The 23351-nt window shown below is 39.6% G+C and overlaps 1 protein-coding gene across 3 annotated transcripts in view; it reads right to left on the bottom strand.

The window, feature by feature from the left end:
• Window positions 1–23351, bottom strand: part of DMGDH (dimethylglycine dehydrogenase) — a 70359-nt gene that overhangs the window by 39106 nt on the left and 7902 nt on the right. For all 3 annotated transcript variants that reach the window (XM_086698110.1, XM_086698095.1, XM_086698102.1), the window contains exons 3-7: window positions 19502–19600; window positions 17870–18034; window positions 15003–15207; window positions 7541–7789; window positions 5293–5491 (exon numbers count right to left, since the gene is read on the bottom strand). In XM_086698110.1, coding sequence (XP_086554236.1) covers window positions 5293–5491; window positions 7541–7789; window positions 15003–15207; window positions 17870–18034; window positions 19502–19600 — 917 coding nt within the window. The remainder of the gene's footprint in view (window positions 1–5292; window positions 5492–7540; window positions 7790–15002; window positions 15208–17869; window positions 18035–19501; window positions 19601–23351) is intronic.

Below are 23351 nucleotides of genomic sequence, written 5' to 3'. Positions count from 1 at the left end.
CTGGGTATGATTTCACTCCTGCCAGTACTAGCTGTGTAACCACGGGCAAGTTGTGTGACCACCCTGAGCTTTAGTCTTCTTTCATGCACACTTCCTTTATGGTTCTAGTGGAGAACACTGGCTTGACATTGAAAGCACATAGTAGGCCAGCAATGCATGCTTGCTGTTAGGCCCCTATACAACCAGTAACAGAGTATGCCTATGCCCAATTGATAAGACTTCCATACCAAGTAATTTGTGTGGCATGGAAGTGGAAGGGAACTTAATAAGGAAAGGAGAGTTAGGTTCTTGTGTAGCTAACATTAATCTGTAGAACCTGCTTCTAAATGGCCCAGTGACTATGCTTTTTGAGTGTTTGTGTCTGCTTTTCAGGATAACTCCGTTAAACTGTCAGATGTTATATCTTACAGCACTCTCCCCTCCTTAAGTTTCCTGTTTATAATGTGCTCTAAGCCAAGAAAACTAGATTCAATTCAATACAATCCATTTAACATGCTGGTTGACATGGTGTCACCTAGAAGCAAAAAACCTTTTGTTAGAATTGTGACAAAACAAAAGTAAAAGAGTTTTGACTGAGGGTGATCTGTAAGGTAAATGAGCACTGGCATATATGTACACAGTTTGCAAGTTCCCCAAGTTCTCTGGACGGTTGTATCAGAATAACAGACACATTGAAATGCAGATCCCTGGGCCTCTCCCCAGACCACTGATTCAGAACCTATAGGAGTAGTGTCTGGGAATCCATTTGCTTATAGTTTTCCAATTCAACACAACTTCATGGGTTCTCCTGACAAATAGGAATTACACAGATACGATGTAAAGGAGGATGAAACATACGTAAGTGACTAATCACAAGGTTGAGATTCTTTTTTAAGTTGGGCATGTGATTCTCCTGCTCAGCCAGGTATGGAAACCACTGGCCTCCAGAACCAGGGAATGGATCACTGATGCAAGCCAGCAGGGGCAGCCAATGTAAGCATTCCATTTTACATAAGAAATATCTTAGCAAGATAGCAACAAGTCCTTTGTTCAGACCAAATCTGTCAGAGTGTGAGGCACTTTGCCTGCCCCCCACCTGTCATCTTCCCTATCCATCTCCCAACATCTACAACCTGGGAAAATTACCCAGAACAATCAAAGCAGGAATGCAACATTAGCCCCATGCAAGTATATACAATTTGTAGGTAATAAGTAAGTGGTGTTCTAAAGAAATCAACTTCCTAATTTCCTTGGCAAGTAGTAACAGATGCTCCATTAACATATAAATATAATAAGGCCAGGGATACTGTCTGCTTGTTCAGAGCATGGCTCGTGGTCAATGATCCACATATATTTGTTGACTAAATCAATAATTCTATGATTCAGCCAACTGCAGAATCAAAAATAATAAAGACCTAGGAATGCATTTAGCAAAAGAAGTGCAGACTTGTACTCTAAAAACTACAAATCATTGCTGAAAGAAATTTTAAAAGACCTAAACAGGGGCGCCTGGGTGGCTCAGTCAGTTGAGCGTCGACTTCAGCTCAGGTCATGATTTCATGGTTAGTGAGTTTGAGCGCCACACTGGGCTCTGTGCTGACAGCTCAGAGCCTGGAGCCTGCTTCAGATTCTGTGTCTCACTCTCTCTATTCCTCCCCTGCTCCTGCTCTGTCTCTCAAAATAAATAAAAACATTAAAAAATTTATAAATAAATAAATAAATAAATAAATAAATAAATAAAAGATCTAAATAAATGGAAAGACATCCCATGTCCATGAATTGGACTTAATATTGTTATAACAATACTCTCCAAATTGATCTACAGATTTAATGCAATGCCTATCAAAACCCTAGGTGGCTTCTTTGCAGAAACTGACAAACTGGTCCTAAAAATTGCATGAAAATTTAAGGGACCCAAAGTAGCCAAAACAATCTTGAAAAAGAGCAAAAATTCACACTTCTCAATTTCAGAACTTACTACAAACCTATAGTAATCTAAACAGTGTGGGGGTGCCTGGTGGCTTAGTCAGTTAAGCATCTGACCCTTGATTTCAGCTCAGGTGGTGATCTCATGGTTCGTGAGATAGAGCCCTGTGTGGGGCTCTGTGCTGACAGTGCAGAGCCTGCTTGGGATTCTGTCCCTCCCTCTCTCTCTCTCTCTCTTTCTCTCTCTCTCTCTCTCTCTGCCCCTCCCCCACTCATACGCAAGCAAGTACTCTCTCTCTCAAAATAAACGCTAAAAAAAAAAAAAAAAAAAATGTGGTAATGGCAGAATTGGGAGTCCAGAAATAAACCCATACACATATGGTGAAGTGACTTTTGTCAAGGAAGTTGTGGTATAATAAAAAATAAATATTTGGTCTTTGTCCCCAATTTTTGGCACAGAGCTCCTAAAACCTCTGGAATTTATAGTCTTTGTATGCTAATGAGATGACTCAAGGTGGAGTGAGTGATACCTGGGGGCTTAAATAGGGGCTGGTTCAAGAAGTTGAATCATCAATAGTCGATGATTTCATCAATTATGCCTATGTAATTAAACCTCCATAAAAACCCCTAAATGACAGACTTCAAAGAGCTTTCAGGTTCTGAACACACTGATGTGCTAGGAAGGTGGTGTGTCAAAGAGGGCATGAAAACTCTGTGCCACACTCCTCCCCCTCACACCTCACCCTGTGCATCTCTTCCATTTGGCTGTTCCTCAGTTGTATACTTTATAATAAATGGGTAAAAGGAAGTGTTTTCCTGATTTCCGTGAGCCATCCTAGTGAACTGTCAAGCCTGAAAAGGGGGTTGCAGGAACTCGCAAAGTTACAGCCAGTCAGAAGTACAGGTGATCCCTGGACTTGCAACTGGTATCTGAAGTGGAGGCAGTTTCGTGGGACTGAGTCCTTAACCACTAACTCTGGAAGTTAAGATCAGAATTGAATTGAATTGTTGGACACCCAGTTGGTGTCAGAGAATTAGAAAATTGAAAAATTGAATGTGGGTATCAGAAGTGGCGTCAGAAAGAAGATATCTCAGAAGCCAAGAGAATTCAATGAGCAAAAAACAGTCTTTTCAACAAACAGTGCTGGGACAACTGGTTATGCACAAAAGAATGAAGTTGGACCCCTACCTCACATCATATACAAAAATTAACTCAAAATTGATCAAAGATTTAAATGAAAGAATTAAAACTATAAACTCTTAGAAGAAAACATAGGTATGAATCTTTATGAATTTGGACTGGAAAATGGTTTCTTATATATGAACTACACGCTAAAAAAAAGAAAAAATACACATTCTGGACTTCATCAAAATTAAAAACCTTCATGCTTCAATGGACACCATTAAAAAAGTGAAAAGACAGCCCACAGAATGGAAGAAAAAAATTGCAAATCATGTATCTGATAAAGGTCTTATGTCTAGAACATATAAAGAACTCCTACAACTCAACAGTAGAAAGACAAATAATCAATTTTTTTAATGGGCAAAGTATATGAATAAGCATTCCTCTAAAGAAGATATTCAAGTAATGTACACGAGAAACACTCCTACATACACATGCCTGCATATGGATGCTATTGATTACCTAAACCCTCAGTTACTTTATACCTTCCAGGTCCTCTGTCTCCATCTAGTTTTCTCCCTCTAGATGTCCCAAAGATATCAACTTAACACTTCAAACCCAACCTTTCAAAAATGAAACTCATTATTTTCCTGATTCTCTGTCCCCATGGCCCCAGCATCCAACCAGGGGTCAAGTTAGAAAGTTAGCCATCATTTGCTTTTTTTCTCTTCCTCAAGACCTAATGCAATCAATCATCAAGTCTAAATAATTTTATCTCCTATCTCTCAGTCCCTGCTGCTGCTCCCTCAGTTCAGACCACAGCCCCTCCACTGTACTGGCAGAACAGCACCCCAAGCAGTCACACACCTCTGGCCGAACCTCAATGCCTTGTTTTTAGCTGTAGCCCAGTGCCTAGCAAAGAGACCTTGTACAGAGCTGGCAAACATGAGATATTAGTTGAATACATGGCCAAATAAAATGCAGAAGAAAAATAGATTATTAGAAGCTGTGATATGATAGTAAAGTGGGCTTGACATTAATATTCAACAAATTAATGGGACAAATATTAAGGATGAAGCATCAAATGGGTAACAGAATCATAAATAGTAAGCAACCTGAGGAATCATAAAGAAACAAATTATGTTGGATAAACCTGAATTATGGTGAAAAAGGCATCATATACGTTATTCATTTGATACTCGGTATTATGTTTGTCACACTGTGTTATGAAAACAGCCTTGTAAAATTGGGGCAAATTGACCAATATGAACATACACAGCATGAAAAGAGACAGGAATAATGGAAATGGCAGGAAATATGCGAAGAGAGGTTTCCAGGAAATCACTGCCCTTCTATGTGATCATCTTTAAAACCTATACAAGTGATTAAACCATTATACAGTCAGGATTTTAAAAGTGAATTTAAAAAAAAATTTTTTTAATGTTTATTTATTATTTTTAAGAGACACAGAGAGAGACAGAGAGCGAGCCGGGTTAGGGCAGAGGGAGAGGGAGACACAGAATCTGAAGCAGGCTCCAGGATCTGAGCTGTCAGCACAGAGCCCAATATGGGGCTCAAACCCACCAACTGAGAGATTGTGACCCGAGCTGAAGTCAGACGCTTAATTGACTGAGCCACCCAGGCACCTGAAGATTGAAATATCTTATTCCTCATATCTCAATGGTCATTTAAGGAAGAAAACTCTCTGCCCGTCTCTCATTTTCCATTTTGGACTGAGATTACGAGACAAGACTTATCTATAATACTTGACTCTATTAAAAAAGATACTTGACTCTATAATAAATGTTGAATTAAGTGGAGATACTCAGGGTGCTTGGTTGGCTCAGTCAATTGAACACCCGACTCTTGATTTCAGCTCAGATCATGGGATAGAAACTCGCATCAGGCTCCATGCTCGGCGTGAAGCCCGCTTGGGATTCTCTTTCTCTCTCCCTCTGTCCCTCTCCCTCACTTGTGCTCGCTCTCTTGAAAATTAAAATAATGGGGCGCCTGGGTGGCGCAGTCAGTTAAGCGTCCGACTTCAGCCAGGTCACGATCTCGCGGTCCGGGAGTTCGAGCCCCGCGTCAGGCTCTGGGCTGATGGCTCAGAGCCTGGAGCCTGTTTCCGATTCTGTGTCTCCCTCTCTCTCTGCCCCTCCCCCGTTCATGCTCTGTCTCTCTCTGTCACAAAAATAAATAAACGTTGAAAAAAAAAAAAAAGAAAGAAAATTAAAATAAAATAAAATAATAAAAGAGATACTTACCCAAAGCCTATAGCCACCCAGTAGTTTCTGACTCCCTGATGGGGCCCCACCATAGGCAGAATGTCAGGAGAATAGGTGATAGGACCATTGACGATATTGATGATATCAGCCTTTTTCAAGACTGGAACCATTTCCATGGCAGCTTCCACATGTTCCATAATTCGGTCAAGATCAGACTCAAAGAGCTCCTTTCCAAACCCTGAAGAGACATACCATTGTGGTCAGGATGCCACAATTGCCCTGACAGGTATTCCAAAGTGACTTAAGTCTGAATCAGTTTACATTTAAAGATGGTCTTATGGAAGGTACTTCTTCTTTTTTTTTTTTAAGTCTAAACTTAATATTCACTATCAACAGATAAGTACCCATCACATTTCTGAGAATAATAATTTATTTTTGTTGAAATAATAAAATCATGAAAGTTAATCCTCTTAATTAATAATAAATATAAATCTAGGTATATCAACAGTTTTCAACATGTAAACCAATCATAATTTTAAAAAACAAACAATAACTGGTTTGTCAAGAGAGAACTTTTATCTTTTAATTAACCCTAAAAGTCTGACCTATCCTCCCAGTTAAGGGCAAATGGGAGCTTGCAAAGTCATGTCAGGACACAGGGCATAAACAGAAAACTACTCCAGGATCTAGAATAATGGATGCTAGATGCCTTTTAGCTCTCAGCACAGAAAGAATGGCATGGAGGCCTCCTCCCGCACGCCCGCTCCCATACGTAATTGAGAGCTAGATTCTTAGAAAAGAGTCAGGGTCTTGAAACACAATAATTTCCTCATTCGTAAAAGGTACTATGATTGAAGCCACAGATGAGCCTCTAAAAGAACTTCTCCACCAATACTGGTGACTTTCCCACACAGCAGTCAGCCAGCTTCTTGTTCCTCCTGTGAAAAGCATGTTGGGTCAGTTGCACAGAGGCCTGCAGACCACGAGGGTTGGACCAGGACATGTACGTGCCCAGGACCAGCTAACAATCTGGCTCTCCCTCCAACTTTGAATTTGGAAATTTAAATATTTGTTCAACATTTATTTGGAAGATGGGGTGCCTGGGTGGCTCGGTCGGTTGAGCATCCGACTTCGGCTCAGGGCATGATCTCACGGTTTGTGAATTCAAGCCCCGCATCGGGCTCTGTGCTGACAGCTCAGAGACTGGAGCCTGCTTCGGATTCTGTGTTTCCCTCTCTCTCCGCCCCACTCCCTGCTTGTGCTCTGTCTCTCTGTCTTTCAAAAATGAATAAACATTAAAAAAAATTTTTTTAAAACAAAACATTTATTTGGAAGACAGGCTGCCAGCATGAGGGAAGAACAGAAAGGAAGGTTCTCAGGTGGCCATCAGCCCTCCTGAGATCAGGAGCTCTTCCATGCAAGCCCAAATGTGCAGAGCCAACTCAACAAAACAAAAGCCCTCAGCTAGCTGGCCCAACTTCTCTGGAAGGCAGTTTAGTGATCATTCATGGTCACATGGGCATATGTGTATTGAGGAGTAGGGGAGAACTTCAGTCCCTATCCCAAGTAGCTTATCAAAGTATAATTCTAGGAAGTACAATTTCCTCCATTTCTTTATATCCCCTATAATATTTCAGTGCCCCAATGACATTTTAGTATTTTCTATAGATTGTTTTGTTTACCTCCTTAGGTAACCTCCATCTTTAATTTAGCTCTGTAGAAATGTTTCATGAAAAACAAAATGGGTCCACCTCCCTTACATAAACTATGGTTCCTCCCACTTCGCATAGGGCTTTTCTACATTTATTTATGGAGTAGGAGAGGGCATCAGTTTGCAGGAGCAACCTATCCTGCTCTGTGACAGACTCTGACGCTTTCATTCTTAGTAGGCTGGATATCCTGTCTCTGCTACCTGCCATGTTTCCAACCGTCAAAGCACAATATCAGCTATATCCAAATCCGGAAACTAGACCAGGCAGGTGAGAGAGCGAGGAAAAAGTACGGAGGAAGGAGGTTGGTGCGGGCAGGTGAAAAATTACCTGGAAGCGGAAGATATGTTTCTTCAGCTTCTCCATCACCAACTGCCTCTTCTCTCTTTCCTTACTTCCTGCTGTGATCGGTGAAAGGGACATGAGAACAGAGCTGGCCTCAAACCCCTCACCTCCAGCGTCCCAGGTATCCAGTAGTCTAATGTTACGGTGTCATCTTAGTCTACAGCCAGCCCCCGCCACAGAGAAGACAAAACATATGTGCCCGACCTGCACACACTTGCATTTGTGGAACCCACCTGGAGGGACTCCATTGGTGACCCACGAGTCCTGCACTTTCATTTTCTCCTGACTTTCATAGGGACCAAACAAAAGCCCATCCCTTTCCTGTCGCAGATAATAGGATCCTTCCAGGTCACGGAGCACAGGGAGTTCTCGTTTCAAAGCTTTCACTTCAGGTATAGTTGATGTCACAACATATTGATGCTGGACCGGAATGAGAGGGTGTTCTAATCCCACCATCTTACCTACTTCACGAGCCCAAAATCCTTAAAGAAAAAAAAGTCATTTTAAAATGTTACCACATACGTAAACATACTACACCTGACACGGATATGGCAATTTATTTTCAGATAAAATATTGAGAAGACTTCAGTACTCATGGAAAGTCTAAAGAATGTGATAACAACTTTAAATTTTTTGTCATTACAAAACTGAACCTGGGGGAAGCGAGTATTTTACCTGCCCCAGCGTTTTGAAGACACCTATAATCTAACAGATACATACTTGTTTTTCAGGAGTTTGTAATTCCTGAAAAAATACTTTGTCTATAAGCAGAGGCAGGCAGGAAAACAACAACACATTTATTTGAAGGACAAACCAAACAACCCAAATATATAAAATGTACAAATATTGATAAGAAAGACAGTAATGGACTGACCCTACTCCTGAAACAGAAATGATCAAACAATAAAGGGGCCTATGTTGATCGGTATAATAATTGTGCACAAGAAAGCCTTCCAAGTCAATCCCTCTATCCCCCAGACCCTCCTCTCCCCACATTACTGATGCCTAAGATTCTACAAATACAGAATTGTTCTGTTAACTTAAATTTTGAAAATATATACTTTGGGAGAGATAGCACAGTAAGTTTTATCTGTTATTGTAAACGCTTGGCTAGAATACATCTGTAAGATCCTTGCTTGCAACGGGCATGAAGGAACCATGAGTCCAGTAAGTGGGAGTACCTCTATGAGAATGTATCTCAGTTCACAGTGTGTATTGGGACTGTCTTACCGGTGGAGATGAATGTTATTTTTACCTTTGCAAAAGAAAAAAACAGATTGTGGCTGAAAGGACCCTTGATTCTCCCCCAGCTGACTCTTCAGTACACAGATGTGGAGCTAAAGTCCAGAGAAGGAAAGAGACATGCCCATGTCACACTGGGACACCTTGGAATCATCATACCTTATTGGTTTTCTTCCTGTGGGAAGATTTTGTTTTAAAAATCCAAGACACCTTCACTTGCATAAAGGTATTTTAGAATCTAGAATGATTATTTGGCAGGGACATGGTGTTGCCTGACCCATCAGCAGATTATTTGGGGGAAGGAGGTTCTATTTGCTTGTTTGCTTCAGAATAATTTTGAGTAATCATTCAAATGATTAGAGAATCTTATTCAAGTTATTTCTTTAGAGGTTGCACTCAATTTTTTAACCATTTCTGTTTCTGCTTTTTTTAGGAATCTAATGAAGAGTTCTGAAGCCTATGTCATTATGAGGTTCAGAGCTAAATACAGGATCATCAATTATGAATCAGTCTGGGAACCCAGACTATGTACCCTATGTGTCAAAATTTATTTCTACTGGGGTGCCTGGGTGGCTCAGTCGGTTAAGCACCGAACTTCAGCTTGGGTCATGATCTCACAGTTTGTGGGTTCGAGCTCTGCATCAGGCTCTGTGCTGACAGCTCAGAGCCTGGAGACTGCTTCAGGTTCTCTGTCTCCCTCTCTCTCTCTGCCCGTCCCCAACTTGCACTCTGTCTCTCTCTCTCTCAAAAATAAACATTAAAAAAAATTTTTTTTAATTATTTCTATTTTACTATCTAAATGTCATCCTTGGGCTTTGTTGTTTTGCTTTGGCCTAATGGCTAAACTGGCCATAAGTGTTTGTTTGTTTAATATTTATTTATTTTTGAGAGAGAGAGATAGAGAGGGGGAGAGAGAAAGAGAGAGAGAGAAAGAGAGAAAACAAGGTGGGGGGGAGGGGCAGAGAGGGAGGGAGACACAGAATCTGAAGCAGGCTCCAGGCTCTGAGCTGTCAGCACAGGGCCTGACGTGGGGCTCAAGCTCACGAACTGTGAGATCATGACCTGAGCTAAAGTCAGATGCCTAACTGACTGAACCACCCAGGTCCCCTGGCAATACTTCTTTAATAGCCCCCTAACTGGATGTCTATTTGCAAACCAAAAATCTTACTTGTGGGCATTAGAGCCTCTTGTTGGTCTTTTAATAATTTAAGGATTTAATTTATTTTTGTTAGTAGGAAGAAGTGAATTTTCAATGGAAGAACTTTGTAAGAAAATATAGGAAAGCCATAAATGCTACTTATATGCACCACAGCAGATTTAAAATATAAAAAGCCAAAATATTTAGCCTAGCAATTCAAACCACTCCAGTATCCTCAATACACTTATTTCAATTAAAAGCATAAATTGAAGAAAATAAATTCTTTCCTATTCAAACATATTTATGAATTTCTGAGTCTAATTGTTTGCTTATTAATGCACTTGATCATTAAAATACAGTGGGAACATATGCGTAAGTATTATAGAACTGTATGATTTTACACTCCAAAACAAGCCCAATGCTGTTTTACCCTATAGTGGTGGTGTTTGTTGGCATTTTCTTCCTCTTTCTGTCAAGCAAGTTAACCTAAATCTGGTGTGGTTATAATTCAACTCTCGCTACATCACCCACCCACCAAGTTCAAAGGTAAGAGAGACAAATATGGAAGAATCACTAAAATCTACCATTATGACCTGAGAAACAACAGGAGGGTCAATAAAAATAGTTATTGGAAATGGCTTCTGTTTTTTTTTTTAATGCAATGATTAATAGAAATAGAGTTAAAATGAAGAGTGAAGGTTCATAGACAAGTTTACTTGTACAAGGTGGTTTATACGGTGACAGTGATGGTTTGTTTATACAGTGGCATTCTCTGATGCAGAGTGTCAGGCAAAATTAAGCAATTCTCTTTTGGCCGAACACTGGGCTTCACGTTGGCATGATCCAATCATATTTCTGATTTACCATATTAAGAAAAGTCTTAAGTAAAGTTTATAAAGTTATCTCAGGCTTAATGAGTCAAGTAGAAAAGGAGTCAAGAGAAACATTCTTCACCAGGCAGAGAAAAAACTTACGTGATAATAAAATATCTTCTCATGCCCCTGAGCAGTTTCAGGTACCAAAGGCAAGTTAGACTATTTTATCCCAAGAGGTCACAAGTGTCCAAAACTAGTTTTCAGCTCTGCTTGCTCAAGAATAAGGTTACTACAGGGTGCCTGGGTGGCTCAGCCAGTTAGGCTTCCGACTTGGCTCAGATCATGATCTCGTGGTTCCTGGGTTCAAGCCTCACGTCGGGCTCTTAGCATCAGGCTCTGTGCCTGACAGATTTGACAGCTCAGAGCCTGGAGCCTGCTTCAGATTCTGTGTCTCCCCTCTCTCTCGGCCCTCCCCTGCTTGTGCTCTGTTTCTCTCTCTCTCTCTCTCTCTCTCAAAAATAAATAGACATTAAAAAACAAAGTTAAAAAAAATGTAAAAGAGGGGCGCCTGGGTGGCTCGGTCGGTTAAGCGTCCGACTTCGGCTCAGGTCATGATCTCACGGTCCGTGGGTTCGAGCCCTGCATCGGGCTCTGTGCTGACAGCTCAGAGCCTAGAGCCTGTTTCAGATTCTGTGTCTCCCTCTCTCTGTGACCCTCCCCCGTTCATGCTCTGTCTCTCTCTGTCTCAGAAATAAATAAACATTAAAAAAAAATGTAAAAGAATAAAGTTACTATGTTCTCTCTCCTCTAGGAACATCTATGTAATAGTGTTTCTCTAAAGATGTTTTGCAGACCATCTGGAACAGACACTACAGTACCTGGAGTACTTGCTTAAAATAGAGCTTCTGAGTCCCCACCCAGATCACTTAAATTAGAATCTTTTGAAATCTGGGAAACTTTCCACAGCAATTCATACGTACATCAGTTTGAGAACCAAATGTACCAACAGAATGGGTGCTGTGTGACAGTGGAACAAGTGAAAGGAGGTGGGTAAGGTTAAAAGCCTGTGCCCAGAAGTTATAGCAAACTGATGCTAGTGTTCCCAGGATGGGGTGGTGGGAGGGGCAGATAGGCTTTCAAGGAAACAATTATAATCATAATTACTAGACGTATTTTTTCTAGTGCTTACTGTGTGGTACTGGTTCTGTTCAGGGTACTTTACATTATTAGCTACTTACCAGTCATAACAGCTTTCTGAGATGAGAACTATTCTCTCCGTTTTACAAATGAGTAATTTGCCCAGGTCACATGGCTGGCAATACATGTGTCTCTGGGCCAGAGAGCCCCATAGACCTGGACAATGCTGGAAACACATCAGCAAACGGACACATTTTTTTTTTTTAATTTTTAAAAAAAATTTTTTAATGTTTATTTATTTTTGATAGAGAGACAGAGCACAAGCGAGAGAGGGGCAGGGAGAGAGGGACACACAGAATCCGAAGCAGGCTCCAGGCTCCGAGCCGTCAGCAAAGAGCCCGATGCGGGGCTCGAACTTGTCAACTGCGAGATCATGACCTGAGCCAAAGTCCGACGCTTAACCAACTAAGCCACCCAGGCACCCCAAACGGACACATTTTTACTTTTAGACTTTCCTTTTCATGAATATACTAAAGACTCAGCTGCCTTCTGTTACGACTTCACATAAAGAAACTTCTAGCAGGTTATGGTACAGTTGAGTACCATAATGGTGGTGTTTACGTCTTTTATATTTTGGTCACATTTCCAAGTCTATATCCTGGTTGCTTTAATCAGATTTCAGAGCTAGCCTGAAGGCCTTGCCTGAATTTGTGAGACATCCTGGTCTCACTAAGTAACTCTGGGATACATCTGTCAGCCACGCATTCTCAAATCACGTTAACACAACGCTTTCTGCAGATGCTTTATTCATAAAACTGATCTCTGTTAATTTCAGTTCTAGAAGCGAGCATACCCAAACCTTTGCCCTCAGTTACTGAGACTGACCTTCTGTACTGCAAATAAGGTGTTTTTTTTTTTTAAGCAGACTTACAAATAATTAAACACACACTTCTCCACACCTTCCATGGACTACAAATATGCAATCAGTTAGATTTTCTCCAGTAACTTTTACCCAGTGGAAGAGAAGAGATCGAGGAAGAAAAGAGAAAAAAAACAAACAAACAAAAAAAAAAAAACAACAAAAAAAAACAAGATTATGGGCCAGAGATACGATCTGCATGAGATAAAGAATTGAACATTGAGACAGCACAGTTCTTCACACAATTTTCAAGAAGGAGCTGCTTGGCTTACCAAAAACTGAGGATGCGAGAGGGAGTAGATGTGGCTGGGTAAAACACCTCCGGAAGAAAGAACAAAGAAGGGCATCCTGGAGAACAATCCAGGCTGGAGAAAATTAGGTCCCATGGAGCGGTAAATGCAGGGCCACACTGTCAACCTAATTCCAGCGATTTCTTTCCCAGGCCGGCACCAGAAAAGCTGTACTCCAGGACCTCCTGCCATAGCCCTCCCCCACCCAACCACACAAGATTTCACAGTTGCATAGAAAACTTCATCTGGTAACCACTGCCCTGGGTTTAGGTCAGATGTCTTTGAGAATTATTCTATCTTTATCTTCAGTGATTCCTTATTCCTCACAGTTTATGGTTTAGAAAAAATTTATTACAGGAGTGCCTGGGTGGCTCAGTCTGTTAAGCATCTGACTTCGGCTCAGGTCATGATCTCGTGGTCTGTGAGTTCGAGCCCCACATCAGGCTCTGTGCTGACAGCTCAGAGCTTGGAGCCTGCTTCAGATTCTGTGTCTCCTTCTCTCTCTGCCCCTCCCCAGCTCACATTCTCTCTCTCTCTCTCAAAAATAAATAAACATTAAAAAAAAAAGGAAAAATGTATTACAGTGGCAATGAATTATGTAAATAAAAGCTTACCATCTTAGGAAAACATCAAAAAATATGTTAAATTAAGTTCTTCTACATTATTTCTCAAAATATCAGTTGGGAGCGTGTGGCTGCCTGAAGCACTGTGTTGAGAGACATGGGAGAACACGCCCAAGCCCATCTGAAATAAGTGCAGTGATCAATTAGTGATGTCTGGTATGGAGGTCAGAGTGTGTTTGTTTCATCTGTTTAGTTTGCTATCACTATAAAAACAGTTCAATGGATTTAGACAATAATTTTGTGAGACCATAAAGTTACAAGATTACAAGGAATCCTTGCTACATGCGGAAGAAAATATGAATGATTTCATTGCCTTAAATCTTCTCACAAAATTTAGATCAGTGGTGCCCAAGGATGGTGATGGGTTACCAGATAGGGATTGGGGTGGGGTGGGGTGAGAGGCAAAGCTCAAAAACAAAGCAATGTTTTGTTCCTTTGCTTTTACTGTGTAGGCAAGTCCTTTTACATTATTTTGAATTTCAAATAATATTAAAGAAAGCATAAGACTTTTATGCTTTTCAAATGGAGGGCATGGATTAGAAAAATTCAAAAATACTAATTTAAGCTCTTAAATATAATTTGATATGATAAATAATAAAGATTGGTTTCATTTTATAATTTAAGTAGTGACTCCAAGAACAGACCACAAGAAAATCAGTTACTGGCTCTTGCTTACTTTGGGTTTTAAATTAACCGCTATGAACTACAGGTAAATACAAATTATTAGTCCAGTTCAGACTGCATAAGCATTTTCCTTTGCACAAGAGCTTACTTTTGTATGTCTGATAATTGAAAATGACTCCACAGGTAAATGACCTGTTGGAAAGTGTATTAACTCAGGAATCAAAAGACTCAGGTCCAAAACCTGGCCCCAACATAACTCTGCTGCTTTGCCAAGTAACATGACATTTCTGGAACTTGGTCTCCACAGTGGAAAAATGGGTGGGTTGTGAGATTAACTCAAATATCCCTTTTGACTTCACTAATCTGAGTCTAAATTGTTACAGAACAATGTAAAAAATCAAGGTTATGAAATAGATTTAATAATGTTCAGAAAGGAAAAGAGTTAAACGTTTTTTTGATGGAAGTCAATGAATCAGAAAAGGATGAGAGAGCACACAAATGATCAGATCTGCTCCCAAAAGTAAACTGAGAACAAAAGGATGCTCACGAATTTGAACACTAGACTTTGGTTATTAGAATAAAGAAAGAGTGAACATAGAAAAAGCAGCATCATTAGCAAAAGATGATCTGGAGCAGAAGAAAACAGAGAATGGAGAAGAACACCAACTTTCTATGGGTAACCAAGGACAGGGTGACATCTCACACACCAAAAGCAAAGTGATGGAGGGAGGGCTTTGTAGCTTAGAAACAGACAAAATGTTCACCTTCGGAATGTTACAGTGTTCCCTAACAATGTACATAATGTAAAATATTAGATATTACTCTATGGCCAAATATCTTATTTCTTTGCCACTTGAAAAAAAACCTACTAATTACACATATATTGAATTATATATATAATGCTTACCTGCAGCATTCACAATTCTATTCGCCCTCATAGATCCCTGTGGTGTTTCAACATCCCATGTTCCATCTGACCTGGGTATCAGAGAAGTCACCGGGGCAGGATACTTTAAAAGGGCACCATATTTCCTAGCCCCAGCAGCTAGGGCCATAGTTAGAGAGTAAGGATCGATGTGACCATCTCCAGGATTATACAGTCCAGCTAAAATCTAAATCGATCATAAAAGAGTCAATATTTAAACAAATACATATCCATTATTCTGTGTAAAACTGGACTGTAAAAGTGTACCATGGCATCAGATTGATCAATCTGTACTTCTTTTCCCTTTATCAAATCTCAAACTAGGGCAGGATTCACACTGAATGTTAAGTAGACAGGCTACTTAATAGAGGTTTGCAATTGTCTCCAATATCCATTCTCGCCCCCAACCCTCATGGCAATGTACACTGAATGTTTATGTAGACACATGGCCACTAAGAACAGTTTCCAATAGTTGGCAGTTATTAGTTCCAACTGGTAGCTAAAAGTATTACTAAGTTTTGGTCAATGAAATAAAAATGAAAGCATCATGTGGCAGCTTTCATGAATTATTTTTTTAAAAGCCACTGGCATATGCCCTTTGTCCTTTCTTCTTTGCCCTTCCTCAATCCCATTGTCTGGAATGCAGACATGACAGCTGGAGCTCTAGCTGCCATCTTGGAATAAGAACACAAGAGTCACACCCTAGGAATAACAGCAATGATCCAGAAGGTGACTGGGTTCCTGAAGTCTTTGTGGAAAATAGCCATCATTCAAATCCTGCACTGCCTTACTGAGAGAGAAATTATCTTGTATCTTGTCTAAGCATTATCATTTTGGTTTCTAACATTTTCAGCTAATCTAATACTAACCGATCAGTTATTTATATTGAATTGTTTAATACTGTTAATAAATTCACTTGTTAAATATATGTAAGTGTCAGGAAAATGTATACTTGATTTAGTCATTCAACAGCTTAATACCTGAATACCTATGCTATGCTAGGAGTTCAGTCTGGGTACCACGTGGAAACAAAGAAGAATGACAGTCTGATGAACCGAGTTGATAGAAGGAACACTGTGCAGTATTATACTCAGGTTTCATCCATTCAACAGAAATCTACTGAGCACCAAACAAGGAGCTTTTGTCAAGTGTCTTTTCTGCATCTGTTGAAATGATCATGCGTGTTTGTCCTTTATTCTATTGATGTAGCACATTACATTGATCGATTTTCAGATGTTAAATCAACCCTGCAACCGTGGCATAAATTCCACTTGGTCGTGCTGCATCATCCTTTCTAAATATTGCTGAATTCAGTTTGCTAGTATTTTCTTAAGGATTTTTGCACCGATATGCACAATATGTCTTTCTTTTCTTGTCATGTCTTTGTCTGGTTTTGGTATCAGGGTAATACTGGCCTCATGGAAGGAGTTGGGAAGTTTTCTCTTCTATTTTTGGAAACATTTGTGAAGGATTAGTACTAATTCTTCTTTAAATGTCTAGTGGAATTTACTAGTGAAGCCATCTGGGCCTAATCTTTTCTTTGTGGGTAGCTTTTGATTATACTAATCCAATCTCTTGTTATAGTTTTAGTGCAAGAGACTTGTTTTGATTTTAATGGAATTCATATTACTGTAGACTTCCAAATGTCATGTTGGTATTTTATAATGGATATGTCCTCATTGAAGTAATCCTGTATTTATTTGATTTGGCACCCTGCCCCAGACCCAGAGAATATTCTTCCCACGTATTTCCATTGTCCAATACCTTTGAGAAAACACTGTGATGGTGAGGTCTTCCAGCAAAGCACTCCGAGGGTGACATATAAACACATATAACATATTCTTACATCGGTGGAACTTCAATGCAGACGATGCAATGCGACATCACTCTGCCACCACACTGTCATCACACAAAACTATAGACAAGAGAGTGCCAGCAGCCTATAAAGACTCACGAGGGCAAACAGCCCCAGCACCCCCTCAGTGATACAAGGTGCTGCTACAGTTCAAAGATGTTACAGGTAGTCACTAGGGAGAAACTTTAAGCCTCTATGTTCCTCGACAGCCTCACCTGGTGGTATACTTGAGTAGTGAGTACAAGGGAGTCTGAGAGCCTGGCTTCAAGTCTCTGCTCCAGCTCTTTCTAGCTGGATGAGCTTGGTTCCATTATGTAAACTATCTACACTGCAGTTTCCTGTTTAGTAATAATAGATACTGTATAATATTATTGTGAATATTAATAAAATTATGCCTATGAAAAGCTTAGCATAGTAGTACCTGGTACATAAATCTGTGCCATAGTGTTATGTAGCACAGTGTTAGCCATTCTTACTATTCGAATGGGAGTATTGACTAGCAAAACAAAAGCAAATAGTTAAAACCAGATAAATATCTGGTTTGGAGCCTATTGGCAGTACAGTTATGAGCTAGAAGATATTTACAGAGCAACATAGCATGGCACCTCTAAATTTGATTTTGTAAAAAGTTTCAATAAGACAACCTTTCTCTCTATATATTTATCATACCAGGTCATTGTTTTCTCTGAAGTTCTCAACAGAAACTTATGTATGGAAACCCCTAGGTCTGGGGGACATAGTAATAAAAAGGTATTGAAAATGTCTCGTTAGTTGTCCCAGGTAGAAAACATTTTTTCATTACTTTTTTATTTAATTTGGCATACGTAATAGCCCACCTTGTTACGTACCCAAATTCTAGCATTAACCATCTATCTGATTTCACCATTCAAGATGTGCGCACAAAGTTTTTCTACCTTTAATAAGCTTCTTAAAGTAACTTTTTCTACTCTTAATTCAAGTTAATGGATGGCGAAAACACCCTTAAGATAAATACCTTATTCATGTTGAGTAGCGGAAACATCTCTTGAATTTTTTCAGGCTCAATAATATACTGCTCTGTTGCATGCCAGCCAGTCCGAGTCATCTGATATTTAAATTCATCTACCCTTACAGGAGTGGTAGCGATTCTGATACTCCCTGGCTGATGGAACCCCACCACCTGTGACAATAATGCCAAGACAAACACATACATAAATCATTATTTGGCATTCAAACATGGTTCTCCTTCAGCACGATGAAAATGCAAGTGTGTAAGAAAAGAGTTGGTCTATGCCGTGCAAGAGATAACTGTATCAAATAGTTGCCTCTTACAAAAAGATGCTCATTCAGCAACTATTTACTAATTGTCTCCTCTGTGTCAGACACCATGCTAAGCCGCAGAGATGCATTACAAACAAGAAGCAAAGACCCTTCTGCATGGAGTTTATGGTCTACAGGGGAAGGCAGACAGCTGAAAGCACAATTACAATAACACGGGATAGGGTTCATGTACAGAATAAAAGAAAACTGTGTGACAAAGAGAAAGACAAAGGATTTGAGGAAGGAATGTAAAGAATCAGAATGTTGCAGTGATGAGATCTCATGTGAAGTGAAAACAACATTCATGCGACAGTTCTTGATGTCCTTCAGTTGGCCAAGGACTCAGCTAGGCCCTAGGTTACAGAAATAAAAGATCTTCTCCTTGCCCTCAAGTTTCTCATAGTCCCGAGGGAAGATCGATCAGTAAAGCAACACAACAGGGAGGAGCGGGGGGCAGGGGGGAGAGATTCGTGTTAAAGGAACGTTGTAAGAACATACATATGTTGTTAGAACCAAGGGAAGTGCCCTGAGCTGTCCTGACTGGTGGGTGGGGGAAGTCAAAGACAGCTTCTCAAAGGGGGTGACCTCAGGGAAGGGTAAAGGGTGAGTGTTGAGATGGGGCCAGAGAAAATGTTGTTTCAGGCAGAGAGCCCAGCACATTCCAGAGCTATATGTAATTAAGATTAACTGAAGCGTATGAGCATAGCAAAGAGTGGCAAGGGAAAACGTTGGAAAGGCAAGCAGGGTTCACTTGATGAAGACTCTCCCCCTCTGGCCTTTGGCTGTGGGCCATCTGATAGTTTTAGGCAAGGAAAAATAGCATGAAAAATTTAAGTAAACTTCCATCTTAGCCTATGGGTAGTGTTTGCCTGTGACTTTATTTTGAGAATACTAATGTAAGCATGAGAAGAGATAAAAATAAAAGTGAGGGGCTTTTAGTGAAATACTTTTCAAAGCTGTGTGACAATCTTCAGGCACGGCCATCAGATCCTTTGTAATCCAGTTGCTGAAATACTCTGATTTCTGAGTTTCTAGATATAGTAACTGATGAAAGATATTTTTGAAAGCTGCTTTTTATCCTTTCCTTATTTAAAAAATCAAGAAGAGTGGTGAATTGCATGGGAAATGTACTTCAAGAAATTAAACCAAAAACAGAGCAAATTCGAGGGGTTCTTACCTTACACATTCATTAGATTTCTCTACCACATTAAACATTTCACATGCCATTAATGTCACTACACACATGATAATATGTCCAAATTCTTCAGAAATCTTACACAGTTCTGAGAAATCGACCTAAAAGAAATTTCAAGTTAAATACATCTACCTGTCCAGTTTCCTCTTCCAATTTCTCATAAAGTTTGATGCTAGCATAATGTATCTTCTTCAAGTTTATTCCAGGATGAAAGTAAGTTGTTAAACCTGCCTTAAAATGAGAAGGAGAGAAAATACTTTAAAAAAACCTGTCATTCTCTAATTTTTTTATTTGGGTATAGTTGACACACAGTGTTACATTAGTTTCAGGGGTACATCGAGATTCCACAACTCTATACATTCTGTTCTGCTCATCACAAGTGTAGCCACCATCTGTCACGATGTAACACTATTACAGTACCGTTTACTATATTCCTCACACTGTACCTTTTATCCCCACGTCTTATTCCATAATCTGGAAGCTTGTATCTCTCACTCCCTTTCACCCCTTTCACTCCTCTTGCCCTCCCCCTACTCCCGCCCTCTCTGGCAACCATCAGTTTGTGCATTTGTGGATCTGTTTCTGCTTTTTGTTTGTTTACTCATTTGTTTTGTTTTTTAAATTCCACACATAAGTGAAACCACATGGTATTTGTCTCTCTCCATTTGACTTATTTCACTTAGTAGAATACCCTCTAGGTCGATCCATGTTGTCACAAATGGCAAGATCTCATCCTTTTTTATGGCTGCTTAATATTCCACTGTATGTATATATATGTATATATATATATATATATATATATATATATATATATATATACACACACATCACCCTTCTGTATCTTGGCTATTGCAAATTATGCTGCAATAAATATAAGAGTGCATATATCTTTTCAAATCAGTGTTTTTGTTTTCTTGGGGTAAATACCTAGTAGTGGAATTATTGGATCATATGATATTTCCATTTTTAATTTTTTGAGGAACCCCCATACTGTTTTCTACAGTGGCTATACAAATTTACATTCCCACCAATAGTGCACAAGGGTTTGTTTTTGTCCATATCCTTGCCAACAACATTCTTTAAGTTTTAGTACTTTATCTGTTAAGCAGTCATTTATTGCTGGCAAGAAACTGAGAAGCACGAGCCAGCTCTTTGACATGAGAACACATCAGCTCCAGTTTGAGCACACCGGGGCATAAAACTCATGGCAGAGTTATGAGAATCAATCTGAACCATATAAGCAATGTGAGAGTCAGCCAATGAACATATATTTTAAGTCCCTAAAACTTACTAAGGAAAGAGTGTTTGCAGATTCAGAAATGGGATGATTTAGAGGAGAGGCTTAGTAATACATGCTGTTAAGAAGAATATGGGGAGGGGGATATATAACATGGACCTAAACCAGCAAATCACGTGTGTTCCCATGAGGAGAAGGAACATGGACTGGCAAAGTTTTCCTTGACCCAATCCCCGCCATTCCCTTAAATGGAACAGCCCTCCTGTTCCCTTTCCCGAAATTTCCCAAATTCAAGAAAATTGGAAAAGAAAATTCAAAAGAATTGGTAAATTCCTGAGAATTAGAGCCTGGATAATTGGTGAACAGACTTTTGTTGAAGCTTAACCTGTGTGATAAACATTGATTATACCCCACAAATATTTGCTGAAAAAATCCTTATGAATTACAGTCACAAAAAATATCTAAATAGTAGCATGCCAAACCCCTTTTATTAATTCTGGCAAATGCAATGTAGTATCCAAAAAAAGAATTCTAAGCAATTATATGAAGCAGGTTCTCTCAATTAAGTATCTGGGGCCCCATTTTGCAGCTAATTTATCCTGGAAAGCTCATCAGAACACAGTCTGTTCAAAATAAAATCTGTTTAGGAAGGATTTATAAGGTTTTTCTATGATAGTGGTAGGTTATTTGGTTCTCCTGAACTCAAAAGCACCCCATTGATAGTTCATTAATCGTCCTTTATGGGCCAGAACCCTGGGGCTTCTATTAAATACTTGTTCATACATCTGAACATATGCACAGCTTTTTGTTTGTTTGTTTGTTTGCTTTTGTTTTCTTGAGAAAGATCCTGGCTGAGCTTCAAGGTGCTCTCACAGCCAAGTGCCATTCTAACGGAAGTGCAAGTCAGGCTCTTTCACTCTCAAATATTCCACTCTCCGTTACATGCTCAGCTATCTCATTTGAATACGAGACTTTCCAGATCATTAATGGAGAATCCCTAACCTTCGGGTGTCTACTAGATATGTCTTCCGTGTATCTCCTGTCAGTTGAAAACAATGATATTCATAAGCAGTGGTGTAGGGTTCCATTTACCATATACTCAAGATCCTCTGAGCTTAACCTGGGGTAAACCAGACCACCAAAAAATTGTATATCTACACTACATCAGTCCTCTTCTTCCCCACCCCAGAAGGCTATCTTCATAGAATTATAAATTAATAATCTTGCATTGGAAAGAGTCACGTGGGTTAATTTTTGCAAAATTGTTATTCAAGACATTTAGCCCAATGAACTTTATTTAGGGAACAAATTCTTCTGGAATTCCTAGTTAAGGAAAAGTTAGTCACTCTTACTAAAATGGTATACTTATTTCTACCGAACAATTCCTACTCCCTTCACTTCCTTGCTGCTGAGACAGTCAGAAGTAAGTGCTGGGCTTAATTTGTTTCTCAGGTATAAAAATTGTACTTATTTTTTTAAAGATTTTATTTTTTAAAGTAATCTCTACACCCAACGTGGGGCTCGAACTCATAACCCTGAGATCAAGGATCGCATCCTCCACTGACTGAGCCAGCTAGGAGTCCCTTTACTAATGTTTTTGTACCCTGTATTTTTTATCAGCTAGCTTTTCTCTTTTAATCTGTGTTTAAAATCTGGGGTCACAGCAATTGCATTACTAGGAACTTATCCAAAGGATACAAAAGTGCTGATCTGAAGGGGCACATGCACCCCAGTGTTTATAGTAGTGCTACCAACAAAAGCCAAATTATGGAAAGAGCCCAAATGTCCATCAATTGATGAATGGATTAAGATGATGTGGTATATATATATATACAATGCAATACTACTCAGCAATGAAAAAGAATGAAATCTTGCCATTTGCAACAATGTGGATGGAACTGGAGGGTATTATGCTAAGTGAAACAAATCAGTCAGAGAAAGACGGATATGATTTCCCTCATATGTAGAATTTGGGAAACTTAACAGATGATCAGGGGAAGGGAAGGAAAAATAAGATAAAAACAGAGAGGGAGGCAAACCATAAGAGACTCTTAAATACAGAGAACAAACTGAGGGTTGATGGGGGTGCGAGGGTGTGAGGTGGGGTAAATGGGTGATGGGCATTAAGGAGGGTACTTGTTGGGATGAGCACTGGGTGATATATGTAAGTGGTGAATCGCTGGGTTCTTCTCCTGAAGCCAAGACTACACCATACATTAACTAACTTGAGAATAAAAAAACTTTTTTAATAAAACTCCAAAATTAATTAATTAATTAGTAATAAAATCTGGGGTCAAATATATCTGTGCTTTTTATTGTAAGATTTTTTTTTCTTAGAGACAGAGAATGAGCATTCTAGTTGGAGGGGGAGAGAATTTCAAGCCCAAAAACAGGGTCTGACATGGGGCTTGATCCCACAACCCTGGGATCATGACATGAGCTCAAACCAAGAGTTGGATGCTCAACTAATTGAGCCACCCAGTGCCCTAATGTAAGATATCTGAATGTAGTATCATACATGGCATTTATTGTTAATTTATGCGCCAATCCTATGACATGGAATGTAAGAAGGGTACAATGTGTTTGTGTTCTGGGCTTCAGCAAGGATATATTAAATGGGAATTTTGAAGAAGAAAACATTGTTCTTATCCTTCAAGATGTTATGGCCTGACTGAAGTCTTGAAACTTTCATGTACCAAACAATGAAATCAAGAGCACATGATTAAGTGCCAGAGCATTTAGAGA

This window comes from Puma concolor, chromosome A1 (assembly GCF_028749965.1).
Source record: "Puma concolor isolate L17-30 chromosome A1, mPumCon1.1.hap2, whole genome shotgun sequence".
In the NCBI taxonomy this organism is placed as follows: domain Eukaryota; kingdom Metazoa; phylum Chordata; class Mammalia; order Carnivora; family Felidae; genus Puma; species Puma concolor.
Note: the sequence above shows the minus strand (reverse complement) of the source record. Positions and strands in the feature narration are given on the sequence as shown.